This window comes from Sphaeramia orbicularis, chromosome 18 (assembly GCF_902148855.1).
Source record: "Sphaeramia orbicularis chromosome 18, fSphaOr1.1, whole genome shotgun sequence".
Lineage (NCBI taxonomy): Eukaryota > Metazoa > Chordata > Actinopteri > Kurtiformes > Apogonidae > Sphaeramia > Sphaeramia orbicularis.
Window position 1 is genome coordinate 20693780 of NC_043974.1, and position 15441 is coordinate 20709220.

Genomic DNA, 15441 nt, shown 5'->3' on the forward strand with positions numbered 1-15441 from the left:
TGAAATCACGATTATTAAAAACGATTATTTGTTAACCTTAAAGTTGTTTATTTTTTTCTTGCAAAACAATGTAAAATATACTCTTTAAACATAAATAAAGCTTTTAACCACTAAAACAAAGTATGTTCACTTTTGTATGAAACAAAAAAATCTTTGAATGCAAATAAGTGTACTGTAAATTCAAGTATGTTTCCTTTTGTAAATAAATAGTGTACTGTAATTAAACTGCTATAGACTTGCCATAGAACTGTAGCAATTAAAAAAAAAAAACTCACGTAAAGTGCAAATTATAAATTCAAGTATGTTCAATGTAGTATGAAACATAGTAAATTAAGTGGCGTGCCGTGAGGTTTCAGTTAAGGCCTTCTGTATACATCAGCCATCTAGAAGACGTACGTTAGGGTTATACAGGTTAGGGTTAGGTTAATACGGGAGTTGCAGCGTAAAGAGATTTGGAAACTGAAGATTGCATTGCGGACTAAGTTGTTTTTATGTGTTTTAGTTTTTCATAAGATTATGATAATGGTGGCGGTGGTTAAACTTCAAATGGTTCAAAAGGTTTGTTGTGTTACCGGTCGGTGCGGACACAACTACGAAACACTTTTTGCACCATGATGTGTTTTTGCTCTTCGTCTTCTTCATCAAACCCAAAGGGATTCCATACAATTGAATTTGACTTGCCTTTTTTGTTTACCAAGCACTTCTGCTGTGATTCTCCTGCCATTTTTCCAGACCGCTAGGTACAACTTTCCTCTTGGGGTGGACCTGCCGGCTAGCAGGCAGCAGTAGCTTAGAGGGGGGCGGGGCAGAGCAGCTCATGGTAGCTTGCGTGCGCGTGAATTAGAACAACTCAAAATTAATAATCGTTTTTTTCTCGATTACATAATTTTTGTAATTGTTGCGTCTAATAATCGAAATCGTAATTGAATTTCGATTAATTGCACAGCCCTAATTAAAACCCTGTTCAACTACCGCACTTTGAAAACTCATTGCAGTATTTACCTGCATGGACCGGGTCCAAGCGCATGGACACCTTCATCCCATACATCTCACTCTCTCATTGTAAATGATTTGATATAGAAAATCATCAAACAAGCTCCACTATGACCTGTTCAACTACTTTTTTCCCCACTCAAAATTCGAGAAGAGCATTCATAAGAAATTGGATTGGTAAGCAGAATTGACAATAGCATTGATATTGATAAAATCCTATCAATTCCCACACCTAGTGCAGTTATCTGTTATGGCCATAAGGTGCCATCTTTAATGCACATTTGTATTTTTGATGTTTGCATGTTAATAGTTTAATGTATCTGCCAACAGAAAGTACGTTGTGCATTTTTTTTTTCAAAAAACAACTTGGTTAAATTATTTCAGTGTATGTGTAAGTACTTTTTGAACAGTTTGAGCACATTTCAACAATACCCCGTTAATAATGATAACCCTGATAATTTTGGTCACAATAACCATGATATGAAATTTTCATCTCATTACACCCATCACAGCTAAATCAATACATGAAAAATAATTGTGAATGTCTGCGTAAAAGTGTTCAGTTGAAACACTTGGGGCTAAAATCAGTTGTCATTGACCGATATAACAATGGTAGTTAATTACATTTGTCTACTACATACTTAAGGGAATTTTCACTAATTTCCTATCAGACCACTTACTATAGTTATACAACATGATGAAAAATATCAAACATACATGTTAACGCTGAAGGATTTAATGTGACATGTTTTTTCTTTTTTTTTTTGCTGCTAAATCAGGAAATGGTCATGATTTATTCAGACATCCTGAAATTACTTGAGGTGGTGGTAACCAGTGTTGAGAGTAATGCAAACCACAAGACCTTAAGGAATCAAAAATGCATCAGGAAAGTTCTATTCCCTGTTGGTGTTCAGCCAATGGGTGAAGATGGCAGAAGACAGTACAATGTCCACATGGACATATGCTCATTACTAACCCTAACCCTGCTTTACAGAAGCTAGTTAGCATGATCCCTGTGATCAACAATGACAAGGTAAGCTAACGTTTCTGTGACTAGTCAGAATTCTTCATCGATTGTGGATTTATCTACCGGTGTCCCCGGCGCCGTGCCCCCTGTTTGAACATGTAAAATGTTGGGGAAAAAATGCAAGTGTTCCTGCTAGGATTCAAACATTGTAGACTGTAGTATTACTTACTGAAATATCTGTCCACATGTACTTCATGGGTGCAAATGTATGCACCCCAGAGCTCTCCTATCTCTTGCATTGGGGGGGTGTCTACTGTGCACAAGCCATTTATGACAAGAGTCTGTACATAATTCAAAAGTAATACAGGAGTCATGTAACACATTACAATTATAAGACTAATATTGTGATGTAAGGAATTACTTAAAAAGCAGTTAACAAGTAATATGTAATGTATTACAGTTTGGAAGTAACTTGCACAACACTGATGGTGACATATGCCTGATGGCCCCTGCTACAAGGTTCCACTAGCTTGAATTTCCCCCTGGGGATCAATAAAGTATCTATCCATCTATCTAGAAACAAGGTAAAATGAATAATTTAACATGACGATGACGTCAAAAAACAATAATTTTTTGGATAATTCAGCAAACTATTTTATATTTAAAAAACATGATCCGACATGACTAACACTACTGTGTTTAGTGGAAGGTATATGTTGCAATGGCTTTTTTTATGGCATGGATATTGTCTTCAGTCCTGATTCCGTTGGGTTTCTTTAAATTGGCTTAAGAGTCTGGTTTAGATCAGCTCTAAACCAAAAAAGTGCCATGAGATAACTTTTTTAATGATGTGACGCTATATAGATTTTTTTTTTTTTTTTACATATTCACATTATTTAAAAAAGACTTAAGCGGATGAAGAGCTACCCCCCACTTCTAAGAACACATAACTATTACTGCAGTTTTTCTTATAAAAGCAAAAATGTCTCAGCAAATCTCTGCTAAGATTCCTAAAACAGGTATTGGACCTAAATCTTTTAAAGAAAGATCTTTTGGCTAGATTAGCCGTCCCAAGTGAAAGACAAAAGTTTTAGAGTGATAATCACTATCTATGTTATTGTTGGTAGAATCTGTTGCTATCCCAGGATTCGGCCCAATGTGTGGAGTTGGCAGCAGTTTCACAGACGAGCAGATAGAGATCAGCCGTGAATGAAGCCTGGGGTTTGTCCTTTCTACAGCTGTGAAGGACAGCCTTGAGTTTGAGAGGACACCGACATTGATTTTCTTAGCCTGGCTATGTGACGGCTGAGGTATCTGCACTTGATCATTAACGTGACCAAAAACTTGACTCTTTTTGTGAATTACACGGCTATCCTGACTCTTGCTGACCCACACATGTGCACGAATCGTCTGAAAAAGCTGATGCTTGGAAAGCTTTGCGGTGCCTAAATCCGGCGGTGAAAATCATCTAATTCACTAACATGTCACACATTCTCGCCTTTACCAAATAGGTTTATTGATTTTTCTCTGTTTAAAGATGTTTTTTTTTTTTGCCTGTCCAATGGGAACAAACACTGTATTAATTCTGGCTATAGGGTGATCAATATAAAAGGGTGCCTTGGCATTGTTTGATGACACAAGCATAATCAGCTCCTACATTCTCAACTTTGGCTTACATCCTCCAGGTTATTTATCTTGTGATTTGTTTTATGTAGCTTTTACTTAACTTGAATAGGGTTATGCTTGATTATTCGAAATTGGAAAATGCGTATTTACCTTCACAGCTGAACCTTTGAAGAGGTGTGTCGAGCCTATGTATAGTAGCCTATATATACCCTTTTTTTTTGGTATTCTTTTTGTCTTCCTTTGCACCATTATACACATTGGTTTTTCAAAGAAATGTAAAGTTGAGGGGGATTTGTAAGAAAACTGTTGCAATCAGTATAATTTACATTAAAGCAGCACCACCATATACCATATGTTTAACAGCCAACCCTAAGTTAACCCTATTTTCAAGTTAGTTTTACTTTCTTCCTGCTTCAGCCATCCTCCAAGACAAGATTCTGCTGCTGTTAGCTGATTAGACAGAAAATACATAGCCACAGCCTATCGTGTCTCAAATATCAGATGTTGAAAATAGGGATTCAACTGAGGAGTCTCGAAGGAGGCAATACAAATGAGTCATCTAATGTCAGATTTCCTATTCTTTTTACTGTCTTGGAGTGTGCTCATCTCACAAAGAGGGTATGCTTTTAGTAAATAGTCAGAGGGTTTGGAGATGGACTACAAGCATAGATCAGACACCATAGACTTAAAAGGCAGTAGGTTGTGGGAGATGTTACAGGGAGGCGGAGTAGATGCTGCATAGAGATGAAGGGATTATGGTTATGATTCATTCGCTGGTCGTAGTGAATATCTGCTGGGGATAGAGAAATATAATCTGCCTTTGTGTTGGGCTGCATCAGAGAAATGAACTGGTAAACATCTTACATGATGTTGGTTCACAAGCAGCAACTGTGCATTTGAGAGACGTTTTCTCCTGGGATGACAACAGATATAATATTATGTCTTATAGGGCTGCAGCGACTAGTCGACTAAGAGTCAATGGCAAAATCAGTCAACGACTAATTTAGTAGTTTAGTGGTCATTAGTTAGTTGGTCGTTAGATAAGTATTTGATGCACTGACAGCACATGCGCACTAATGGCCGGGAAAAGAAAGGAGTAGCGATAGACGTTGGCTGAAGCGAGGCTACAAGAAACAAACGGTCCTAAGTTTGGGAATATTTCATGTGTGATATAACCCTGAAAACTGTAACATGCCAGGTCTGTAAGCTGGGCCTGGTGTACCGCGGGGCCACTTCAGCTGTGCATGAACATTTGCAGAGGAAACATGTTTTGGAAGATTTAGGCACCTCATAAAGGAATTAGCTCCCATGCAAGTAGCAAGCCTAGTATTATATGTTATATGTTGTATTTGTTTGTTTGTGAAGCGTCTTTGAGTGTCCAAAAAAGTGCTATATAAGTGTGATGTATTATCATGATTATTATGATTATTATGACGATGATGATTATACTAATTATACTAATTATTATTATTATTATTATTATTATTATATGTATGTGAAGAATCATGACAGTAATGTTGTCCAGTTGGACGCTACAGTACTTTATTGCTGCAAATAATATAAATAACAGTCGTTGAGGGTTTGTTTGTTTATTTATGTATGTATGTATGTATGCATTTTCTCTTCTCAGTTATTAATGGTCTTCTGTGTGATATATTATTAAATATAGAACCTGAATTTAAAGTAAATATGATGTTGTTTCATGTAAGATCTCTTTTTTACCATTCACTAAAGGAAATTAATAAACAGGTAAGGGATATTTTTTGCTCACTGACAAACTCACAGATGTCTTGTAATTATCCTGTGCTTGAATTTCCTTTTTAAATCCATGTTTGTTAGTGAAGAGTTAAGTCCAATGATGGGGGCTGTTGCTACATCTGGGAGGATCACAGACTATGGTGTTGGAGGATACGAAGTTCTCTCCACACTAGTAAAGGTCAGAACATTCTCCGCATCCACTCTTGTTCACTTCCTTTTCTCTTATGAACTTTGCTTTGACTCTCTTTTCTGTAGACAGGCCTCACTGGGAGGCCAGAGGTAGAGAAAGGTCAGAAACAGAAGAACAAAACTGTGAGCATAGAAAGTAGTGAAAGTCTAGTTCAGTGTGTGATTTTAGATGCATTTTAGTGGTAAAAGTTCACAAAAGAACATCAGACTCTCACTAAAAAAATGTGGCAGTTATGATTCAAACACTGTCTCTGGAAAATACTTGAAATGCAGAAAAAGGTCAGAGGATAACAACAACAAGAAGTCTGTGGAAGAGAAAGATATGAGGGTGGATGTTTCCTACAATATACATGTAAAGTAAACACTGAAAGGTGTGGTGTAAAATGTATTCATGTACACAGAACAACCTTAAAACAATAACCAGCATTCAGAGCAACATTGAGACAACTTGGACACATTTTTCTACATTCAAAACAAGTCTATCACAGATAAAATAATGTTACAATATGTCGTAACTTGAACTGTGCCCTTTGGAAAATAACAATGCCAAACAATGGGAATGTCAGCAGAGTGGTGATGAGAAACTCTGCACATTCGACAACACTTTCACCTTGAAGTGTTAGTGAATGGAAGTCTGAACACATTTTTTGCTTTTGTAACTTTGACCAGCTAACACATTTCCAGTAGAATCAGCACTTTTTCTGTTGCTGTTTAAACCCAAGCAGAAGGGATAGCAGAAAAGTGTTACCTTCAGCCCCGGGGTCAGGTCGTCGGGGTCAAAGGTGGTCAGAGGTGAAGGTCCAGGACGTGAGCCATAGGACAGGACAAGGGGTAGGACACACATTTGTGGAGGTCACAGAAAAGCACAAGGACATGGTGGCAGGGAGAAGAAGCAGGAAGCACAACCAAATAAATGAGGAGATATGTAAGGAGGAAGAAGGGGGTGGCAAGAGGAATGAATGTTGTAAAGGGTTCAAAGGCAAAGGCAGAGTTGGGAGGAAATGGGAGGATGTGGCACCAAGGGAAGGTAAAAAGCAGAGAGGGAAATTGTGAGGAAAAGCAGCAGTTTCAAGGGGCTGGGGGCGAAGAGGCCGAGTCAATTCCTCTAAAAAAAACAGAACCAAAACAAAAAAGGAATGAACCCATACCTTGGTCGTTTAACGTCAGGTGCGCCAGACCTTGAAAGGGAAAAAACAGAAAAAAAGAACAGAAAGAGGAAGAAAAGAAGGTCATAAAAGGCACGGGAAGAAAAAAAGCATTGTCACAACGTTGGACTGCAGTTTGTGACAGACATCCTGGGGCGGACTTGGATGTCAGAGTTCAAATCAAAGGTAAAAAACGAGAAAGAGAGAGAGAGAGATAAAGAGAGAGCGAATAGGAACAGAAAACAAGCAAACACTTCTTGAGTGAGGTGTGGGGGGTTTAGAAAAAAAAGCATTTTCATTTGGCGCAACCCCCGAAGGCTATTGCTCTCACAAATGCTTTTTTTTCCTCTGGAGTACTTATGGAACACACAGAGAACTGTTTGGCAGAAAAGGTTTGAACTGGATTCCTCATCTCCTACTATACTCAAATCATAACAAAGAATCTGAGCTCTGCAAGGTCTCACACAGAGAGGGTCACAGATAAACCAAGGAAAAACGCTACAGGATAAAATGCTTTGTGTTGTCTATGAACACTCACAACCAAAGATTATTCCAACACAGGATATCATGGCAACAGCTCAACATATTCTTCAGTTTAATGGTGGCTATTCTGGACACCTCTAGACAAACTATCAAAACAGAAATGCCAAACAAATATGTCTAAAATCTAATACTATTCCAAACAATACCTAGCATTTATATACAACTTGTAAATAGTAATGATACACAGTTAATGTACAAATGAAAACACAAACAGCACAAACTACTCAATAATTTAATAAAACAAATATAAACATTATCAGGTAAAAAACTGAGAAAGCAAATTCACAGAACATAGTCTTGAGTAGTAGCCTAAAGCAGAGAGAGTAAAAGCAGATTGGATTTGACCTCAGGCAGCATAGGGTATCACAACATTATGACTGTTAGACAAGAAGCCCCAAAACGTCAAATCTTTTCCAGGCAACTTGTCTTCTCTTGATCAATACTATTTCAAACAGACTCGCGGCAATCCAAGAGAACACCTCAATCTAAATAAACACCAATAAGAAAGGAGGAGTCTTTGGAATATTATCACTTACTGGCTCGGCAGGAATCCAAAAAAACAAACAAACAAACAAACAAACAAAGCCATTTGTTGTCTATCTTTCACACTTGAAGACAGTGGCTTCACTTTGCAGTAGAGAAATTCACAAATGCAATCACATGGTTTTTAAAAAAAAAAAAAAAAAAAGGATCTGTAATTACTATCTTCTAACACCATACTTTGGTACAGGATTGAATGAAAATAGAATATGACCTTTTTTTTTTTTTTAACAAGAGAATTGACATCCTCTGCACCTCTATTCTCTGTGCCTGATGATTAAATCGACTGAAATGGAGCACTTTACACATGGTAATCATTCAGACACAACCTTTCATTTGTTCTCTTGAATCAAGGATGCAGACATTTTACACTTCTAGAAGCAGCAATAAAGGACAGACAACGTAAGTCACTTGTCAAGGCCATATTTCTCCTTTCATGCACTGTACAAATACAGATGTTTGTCTCTCTGGGCTTCTACATTTAATTGATAGTATAGCCTAACAAAGTACACAGGTTAGACAAATATCCACTTGGCTGCTTGCTTTTCAGACTAACAAGAAAAAGATTATGTCTAATGTCTCTAAAAGCAAATTAATGCACCCCCACAGGCTAGTGTGCAATGTGAATACAGAAAACACCTGCAATGAGGTAAATCAAAATGCAAAGACAACAAAAGCTCAAATGACTCTTGACAACAAGCTGTTTATTGTCCTCTTTCCTAATAACATCTGTGATTCAGGGGCAGAGGAAATGTACAGGCAGAGTGTTTTATTTATCTGGATGCAGTCCGTTTCCTGCCGGCCCTTTGCAGGGAGTCCAATCATTCTCACTCTGCCACCCTCTGTTTTTGTTCCCTTGCTCATAATCCATTAAGGAGATAAGGCGAAGGCTCCTGCAATGAAACAGAACAGTGCTGTCGCTGCATACCAAATCATTCAAATACCCCCCCACCAGCTTTCTCTATGCAGCTCAGAAAAGGTAAAGACACAGGAGGAGGAGGAAGACCAGAAAATACAGGAAAAGAAACGGAGGCAAGAAAGAAAAAGAGACAAAGAAAGAGCAGGGGCAACAAGTTGCACACTAGATTTTTAAGACTCAGACTGGTCTACATCTGAATAAAATCTAAAATGTAATAACAACACGACTAGTTTATTCCAAGGTGTAATTCCAGGGGGTATAATGTAGAGAGGTGTGATGTCATCCACATAAAGTGCCAAACTTTTCTTTTCAGGTAGACTTTCTTCCCACACAGGCATACACAGCCAGTCACACACGTGAAGCATTCTCTTCAGATGCATGTGATGCCAACTCTGGATGTGTAGGATCCTGATCACGATGTGTTAGCATTTACTAGCAGGAGATTTGAAAAAGACGAGGTAGTATGACTCAAATTTTAAATAATATAAAATCTTAAAATACCGCAACACAACAACAATAAGGAAACGCTCAAACTCTCTTCACTTCCAATCTGTGTCGACACTGGAGCACAAATCAAATTACCACAAGCAGTATTTCTTTGCTACACATTAGGGGTCAACTGATTATCGGCCTGGCCAATTATCGGCTTTGATATTTGCCATTTTGACCATTATCGTTATCGGCTTTTCAAAGTGTCGGACAGCTGATATGACGGATCAAACTGAAAACGGGGTTATTTTGGCTGTCTGCTCTCACTTCTCTGTGCTGTGAGCTTTGTCCCTCCCACAGCACCATCTGATTGGTTACACAACACATGCCAATCAGCAGTGGAAGCTCTGCATTCACCGCATGTGTGTGTGTGAAAAATGGGCAGACACACGGAGGAGAAGCCGCTCCAAGCCACGTGAACAGGTTTACGTGACGGTAAGTTCAGGCAGCAGATTTTGGCAAAGTTATAATAAACATCACAATCCTCTACAGCCCATGGCTCCAAATAATGTTACTCAAAGTCCCAATATATGAACACAAGGGAACGCTTAGCGACTAGCTTTTACCATGTAACTTAGCTTCGAGTACACCCCCCTTCTGTCTGTATCACTATGAGACTGCTGGGTAATCATAACCATAGGGAAATAGTCTGTGATAGTTGTAAGGTGTGTGTGTGAGAGAGACTGCAATAATTTCAGGTTGGTTATTGGAGAGCCGATAAGTTTAGCCTTGCTCCTCCTCTCTGTCTCACTACAACAAGACAGTCACTAGATTATTGCATTGATGTGCTCATTAATGGACATTTATAAACATGCCAGTGTTACCAAGTCAGCTAACTTACAACTGCAGTGAACTGGCGTGGTGTTATCAGTGCTGTGGTAGTGAAATGTGTGTGAAATTAGAAACTGTGGAGGAGCGGAATGAGACAAAATGGTTGGGAAATGTTTAACAACAACTTTGATGATGCCAGGATATTTGACTTCACTTTTTTCCGTTTTGAAAGAAAATGACATTGTTAGATGACATATGTCTGAAGCTCTCTTTGATAGTGTCTTGAAAGAGGAGGACAGGAGCATGATGTTGTCTAAGACTGTCATGGCATCTAAGGCAGACATGGACAGCATGGTGGACAGAGTTCAAAGATCAATAAACTCTCCTACTGCGACTGTACTTTTATTTTTTTTTAGGTATAAGTCAGTAACAGTCATTACCAGCTGAGTAGCCTAGTTTTGAATGACAGGGCCCCTGCTATCACATGCAGTTAAAATATAATATTTATGATGACTTTATTTACTTTAAAAGAGTACAGAGTTATTTATTTTCAGTTGAATTTATGATATGCCGCTGAGCCTGGGAGTTCTCGGATTTAGTTTTGTTAAATGAAAAATAAACATGCTAAACAGTATTTAAACAAAGTTAAGCGTTGGTGTTTGTATGATTTTAATTTTTGACACCAAGATTTTCATTTTTACAGCAAACAAATATCAGCTCAAAATATCAGTTATCAGCCTTCATGATTGCTAATAATCTGTATCAGTATCGGTCCTGAAAAAACTCTATCAGTCGACCTCTACTACACATACTGAGAATGTGACAAAACTGAGCCTCAGCTATGAATCTCTCTATCTCCTTGACATCTGAGCATTTGATTACATCCTTATTTCTGCGGTGAGCACAGATGGGAGTGCCTAACAGAACCGGTGCTGATTGGAGAGGGGCTCCGATTGGCTGCTTATGATTGAGTGGCAGATGGAGCAGGGTCATAATTCTGTCATTAGGAGGAGACACGCTTACGTTTTTATCTGGCCCACTCCTCTCACCCTCTGTTTTTTCCCTCTTTTCTCCCTCTTTTCTTGCTTTCCATCTCCACAGTCAGCCCTTCATTAGCCAGCTGCCTCCTGCTCTTTTCTACCTCATCTGCCACTTTCTTCTGCTCTCCTTTCAGGTCTGATGAACACAAGTCACGATTGTTTGGCAAACTTTTGACTTCACTTAAATGATGAGGAAAAGCTGCTCTGAGGAGGGACCATGACTGTAAATATATACAAAGCTCTACAGGTATTGTTGCTTTAATGGTGTGTTTCCACTTCTGAAAAGCAGTTGTATGGTACTGCACTGCACTTTACTTAGAAGTACTCAAGTATTTTATTTCAGATCACTTCATACTTCTACTCTTACATTTAAGATATAAATACTGTTTTTATACTACAGTTATATCAGCCTTTTTTTAGTTACAGGAGTTTCACATGCCCTCATTTCAGAGTAATGTAATAAGAGTATCCATTGTATTCATTGAGCAAAGAACACAAAAATACTTAACGCACTATCAAACATGGCAATAATTCTTGAATCCTCCCAGAGCTGTAATTAAAAAGTGGTCAAAAATTAAATGACAGTTATCAAATAACTGCAGCAACTTCAGTTTACATATTAATGCATCAATAACTTACATACATATTGCTCTGACAAGGGCCATAATACAGTACTTGTATTTTTGTTACTTTGTGTGTAGATGCTAATACCTATTTACTCAATTTAAACTTCAATTCTAATACTTCTGCAGAATTTGCATATTATGGCATTACTAGAGCATTGATCCGTGGGGAACCTTGGGTCACATTAATACCAATATCTAGGGACTGAAGTTAGTAAATGCGTCGTTCCTGTTTTTAACTTCATTTCCTGTCAAGCAGCGTGGTATTGCACTTCCGGTCAACATTTCCCATCATGCAGCGTGATACTGCACTTCCCATCCAGCGTCATGGACTGAAGCTAGTAAATGCGTCATTCCTGTTTTTAACTTCATTGCCCGTCATGCAGAGTGGTACTGCATTTCTGGTCAACCGAGCAAACTGATAGTAAGGCAAAATGACTAATATCTCCCAAAATATTGGTCCTATCAACTAGATGAAATAATTAATGTAGAGATGGGACTATTCCTCAACTGTAGCTACTAAATTGGCCAGTTAAAAACATCTCAGTTTTTCAGAACTGTGCAGATACACACACACACGCTCTGAGACCTTCCAGTATTATATGATATAGATGATACAGATGATTCTTGCACCACTTAAAACCATCAAATGAATTGATGAGCCACAAACTAGTGATCCTAATTCATATGGCATTATAAAACCAAACTAGTATAATATTAGTTCATGGATGGTTACGGGGACTGAAAGCTTCTTGTTGTATAGTTAATTATTCACTTATAAATAAGTAAATACGTATCACTATAAAGTGGATGTTTTTACACTATGATGCACCAGTTCTGGGCAAAAACCAGGGAATGCCTAAATCAATAAAAACTACATGATTTTAATGATATACAGAGTCTCCAAATAGTATATGATAGCAGTAGAGGTAGGCCTATATCAGTAACAACTGTGTGTATAGAAACACAGAACAAAATCATGTTATCATGATGTGTAAGAACAATACAATAAATAAACCTATGAGTAGATTAGTCTTAACAGTAAGCATAGTCAAAATCTCTGCAAGACTTGGTCGGAGGAGGGAGGAGATTTACGGTTTATTTCATAGAGACATGGAATTAATGTTCCCGGCACTGCTTCTGAGAACCTGGTAAGTAAAATCTGAAATTCTGTAGGAAGTCTTTATTATTATTAATTGACTAAGTGGCTTAAATTGGCTTGTTTATTCAACTTCCAAAAGTAATCAAAGTGCTCATCCTTACTTTGTAGCAGCAGTATATTTTTGTGACTGTGATAAACAATCTTTCACAGTATTCTTGAAATAGTCAAAGATAACAATCCTAAAACATGAAAAGATGTTGTGGGTCATTCCCCACTCCCATCTTCCACATCTCTAGTAGTACATCTCATTTACTCCATGTTAGAAGGAAGAATATCTGGTTCATGAGTCCTTGTGGTGCTTCCATGACATAGTTAGTAGCATTCTCCAATAAGAATAGTGGCCAGATAGGAAGGAAGTTTGCTTGCCTCTTAAATCCTGACACTATGGTGATACAAAAGCCGCCTCTTCTTTATTCACTGATCCCAGAACAGTAGCCATACACCACTACTTAAAACATATAGTATTTTTTTTAAGAATACTGCCTGTGATGACTTCAGTAGGAGTAAGCATTACCAAAAGGCAAAACCTACTGAAGTGTGTAAAAGTCATGAAGTATAAAATAAGAACAATAAATGGTTTTATGTGCGGCTTATTGCTTGGTGTACCCTTGGCACAAGATATAAGCCTCCACAAAATTCAAAACATTTGACACATCTACAAATCACAGGCTTTTACTAGGCCTAGGCACAGATAAAGTTTCACAGTGTAATCATCGCCGTATGTGTGTCATTGCCAAAAAAGTGCAGGCGTGGCCCTCGAGGGCTCCGAAACAAACCGGAGCAATTTGTAAAACCATCTGCTTAAAAGATGTCTGAAAACGGCTGTGATTGAATGTGAATAATATTCCTCTTAGTAGTCCAATCTATAATGCATAGTGTCTTTGCACAGCTTAAGTAATATAGAAACAGTAGCAGAATTTAAAGTGCTTGAAAAATTCATTGTGGATATCTCCTCTGCGGAGAAGAATAGTGGGCCGTGCGGTTAGAGATGACCTCTGAGTTACAGATTAATGTTAAAGGTTTCCATGTCTTTCACAGCTTTGAATTATTAAGATAGTGTATTACTGTTTCAAAAGGAAGAAACATATTAGGTTCTATTCTTTAAAATTAGGTAAAATCCCCCTCATTGGGTCCACATTGAAGAGTCCGACTGCAGCTCACTGTGATTTTAATGAAGGATAAAAGGCTTATAGTGAACACTCTCTGCATTAACCTCGCTCATTATATGCACTACATACTGTATATTCTGAGAAATGTCTATCTACTGCTCTGCTTAACATCAAAATGTCTTATTGATGTTACAGCTGGAAAGAAAAAAGAGCAAATCTGGGCCTACTGGGTTGAAGAATTGTCAATTATCTGACATCTGCACTGCACTCTCAGTGAAATAACTAGAAGAATATTGGAAAAGGTTTTGATCATCCCTTTTTATATGGTCAAAAGGTTAAGCCTTTGTCAGTATGTGAAAAGAAATTGACATGCTGCTCCTTCTAGGACCGTCTGCTTGTATAGTACAGTCATCCAGTCTGGAGGTCAATGCAGAGCCTTCAGCTGTGCACATACTTCAAAGTGCAGAAAAGCAGACATGACCCATAGGAATCTAAGCAGATATTGTTAAACTTGGATCAGTCTTACAGCACTGCACTTAAAGGGAACAATGTATAACCTGCTCAAAAAGTTAACAGACCACAGAGAAATTATCAAGGCCAAACAAAAGAAACTGCAATGTTATTTTCCTCTGTGGATTTTTAAGTTATTTAGTTTTGCAATTATCTGAGGATATTTGTGTTCATTCCATACTTAGCAGTTCCTAAAGACTGAAAATCCAACTAAAGGCTGCACAGTTTGACAGGCGGAGCCATATACTGTCGGTGAGACAAACCTGAACATATACTATTCTGAAAGCTGTATGAAAACAAAGCCAAAGAACAAGTATCAAATCAAAAATGTGTGCAGTTTGACAGTTTTGACAATTATTATTTAAGGGCTTTCATTGTAAATGTGGCTCCTGCCATATTTTTGCACAAAATGTTACTAAATAATTGCTTGTTTGCTGTTGACAGATCAGATGGTTTTTGCATTTTGAGCACAGCACAAATGTAAAGGAAGAATAGCACTAAAACGACTGGAAAATGTATTCACAAGGGCATTTAGCTCGTGTCACTGCGATGAGTCACAGTATTTTAGAACTGCACAGCTCAGTAAAGTTTTATGTTAACGGTGTGATTATTTCTAAATATTTGTAACTTGTTTATTTCTGGATCAGTTGTGAATATGTAACCCAAACTCATTACATGTATTCAACATCTGAATCTATTCAAAATTCTAAATGCTTGGTTACTTCTTGGTTTGATATGTGGGGTTCCGGGAGAAAGCCTGTAACGCCTGTGGCATCTGAATAAAAAATATCCTAGCTTTTACAGCAGCATTTTAGAAATCTCTTATCTCTGCGTGTGTGTGTGTGTATACTGCGTATTCATGTGATTTTCTTGGAAATACCAGAGGGAACTGTTGACCCCAGGCCAGGCACTTAAGCTGAGCGAGTGATGCATTAAATCTTTATGGTCACTCTCCACTTTACACAGCGGCAACAGCAATCATCTGTCAGAAGTGAGGCACCAAGGTATTTGGAAGCCTGTCAAATGATGCGATTTACTATTTAAAGTTACAATTAGA

At 37.9% G+C, this 15441-nt stretch overlaps 1 protein-coding gene across 8 annotated transcripts in view; it reads right to left on the bottom strand.

Annotated features, from left to right (window-relative positions):
* The window catches only part of nrxn2b (neurexin 2b), a 759383-nt gene that overhangs the window by 568610 nt on the left and 175332 nt on the right, over window positions 1-15441 (bottom strand). For 7 of the 8 annotated variants that reach the window (XM_030161797.1, XM_030161795.1, XM_030161798.1 and 4 more), the window contains one exon: window positions 6682-6711. The exons of the other annotated variant lie outside the window; for it this stretch is intronic. In XM_030161797.1, the coding sequence (XP_030017657.1) occupies window positions 6682-6711 (30 nt within the window). The remainder of the gene's footprint in view (window positions 1-6681; window positions 6712-15441) is intronic. 8 annotated transcript variants of the gene reach the window in all.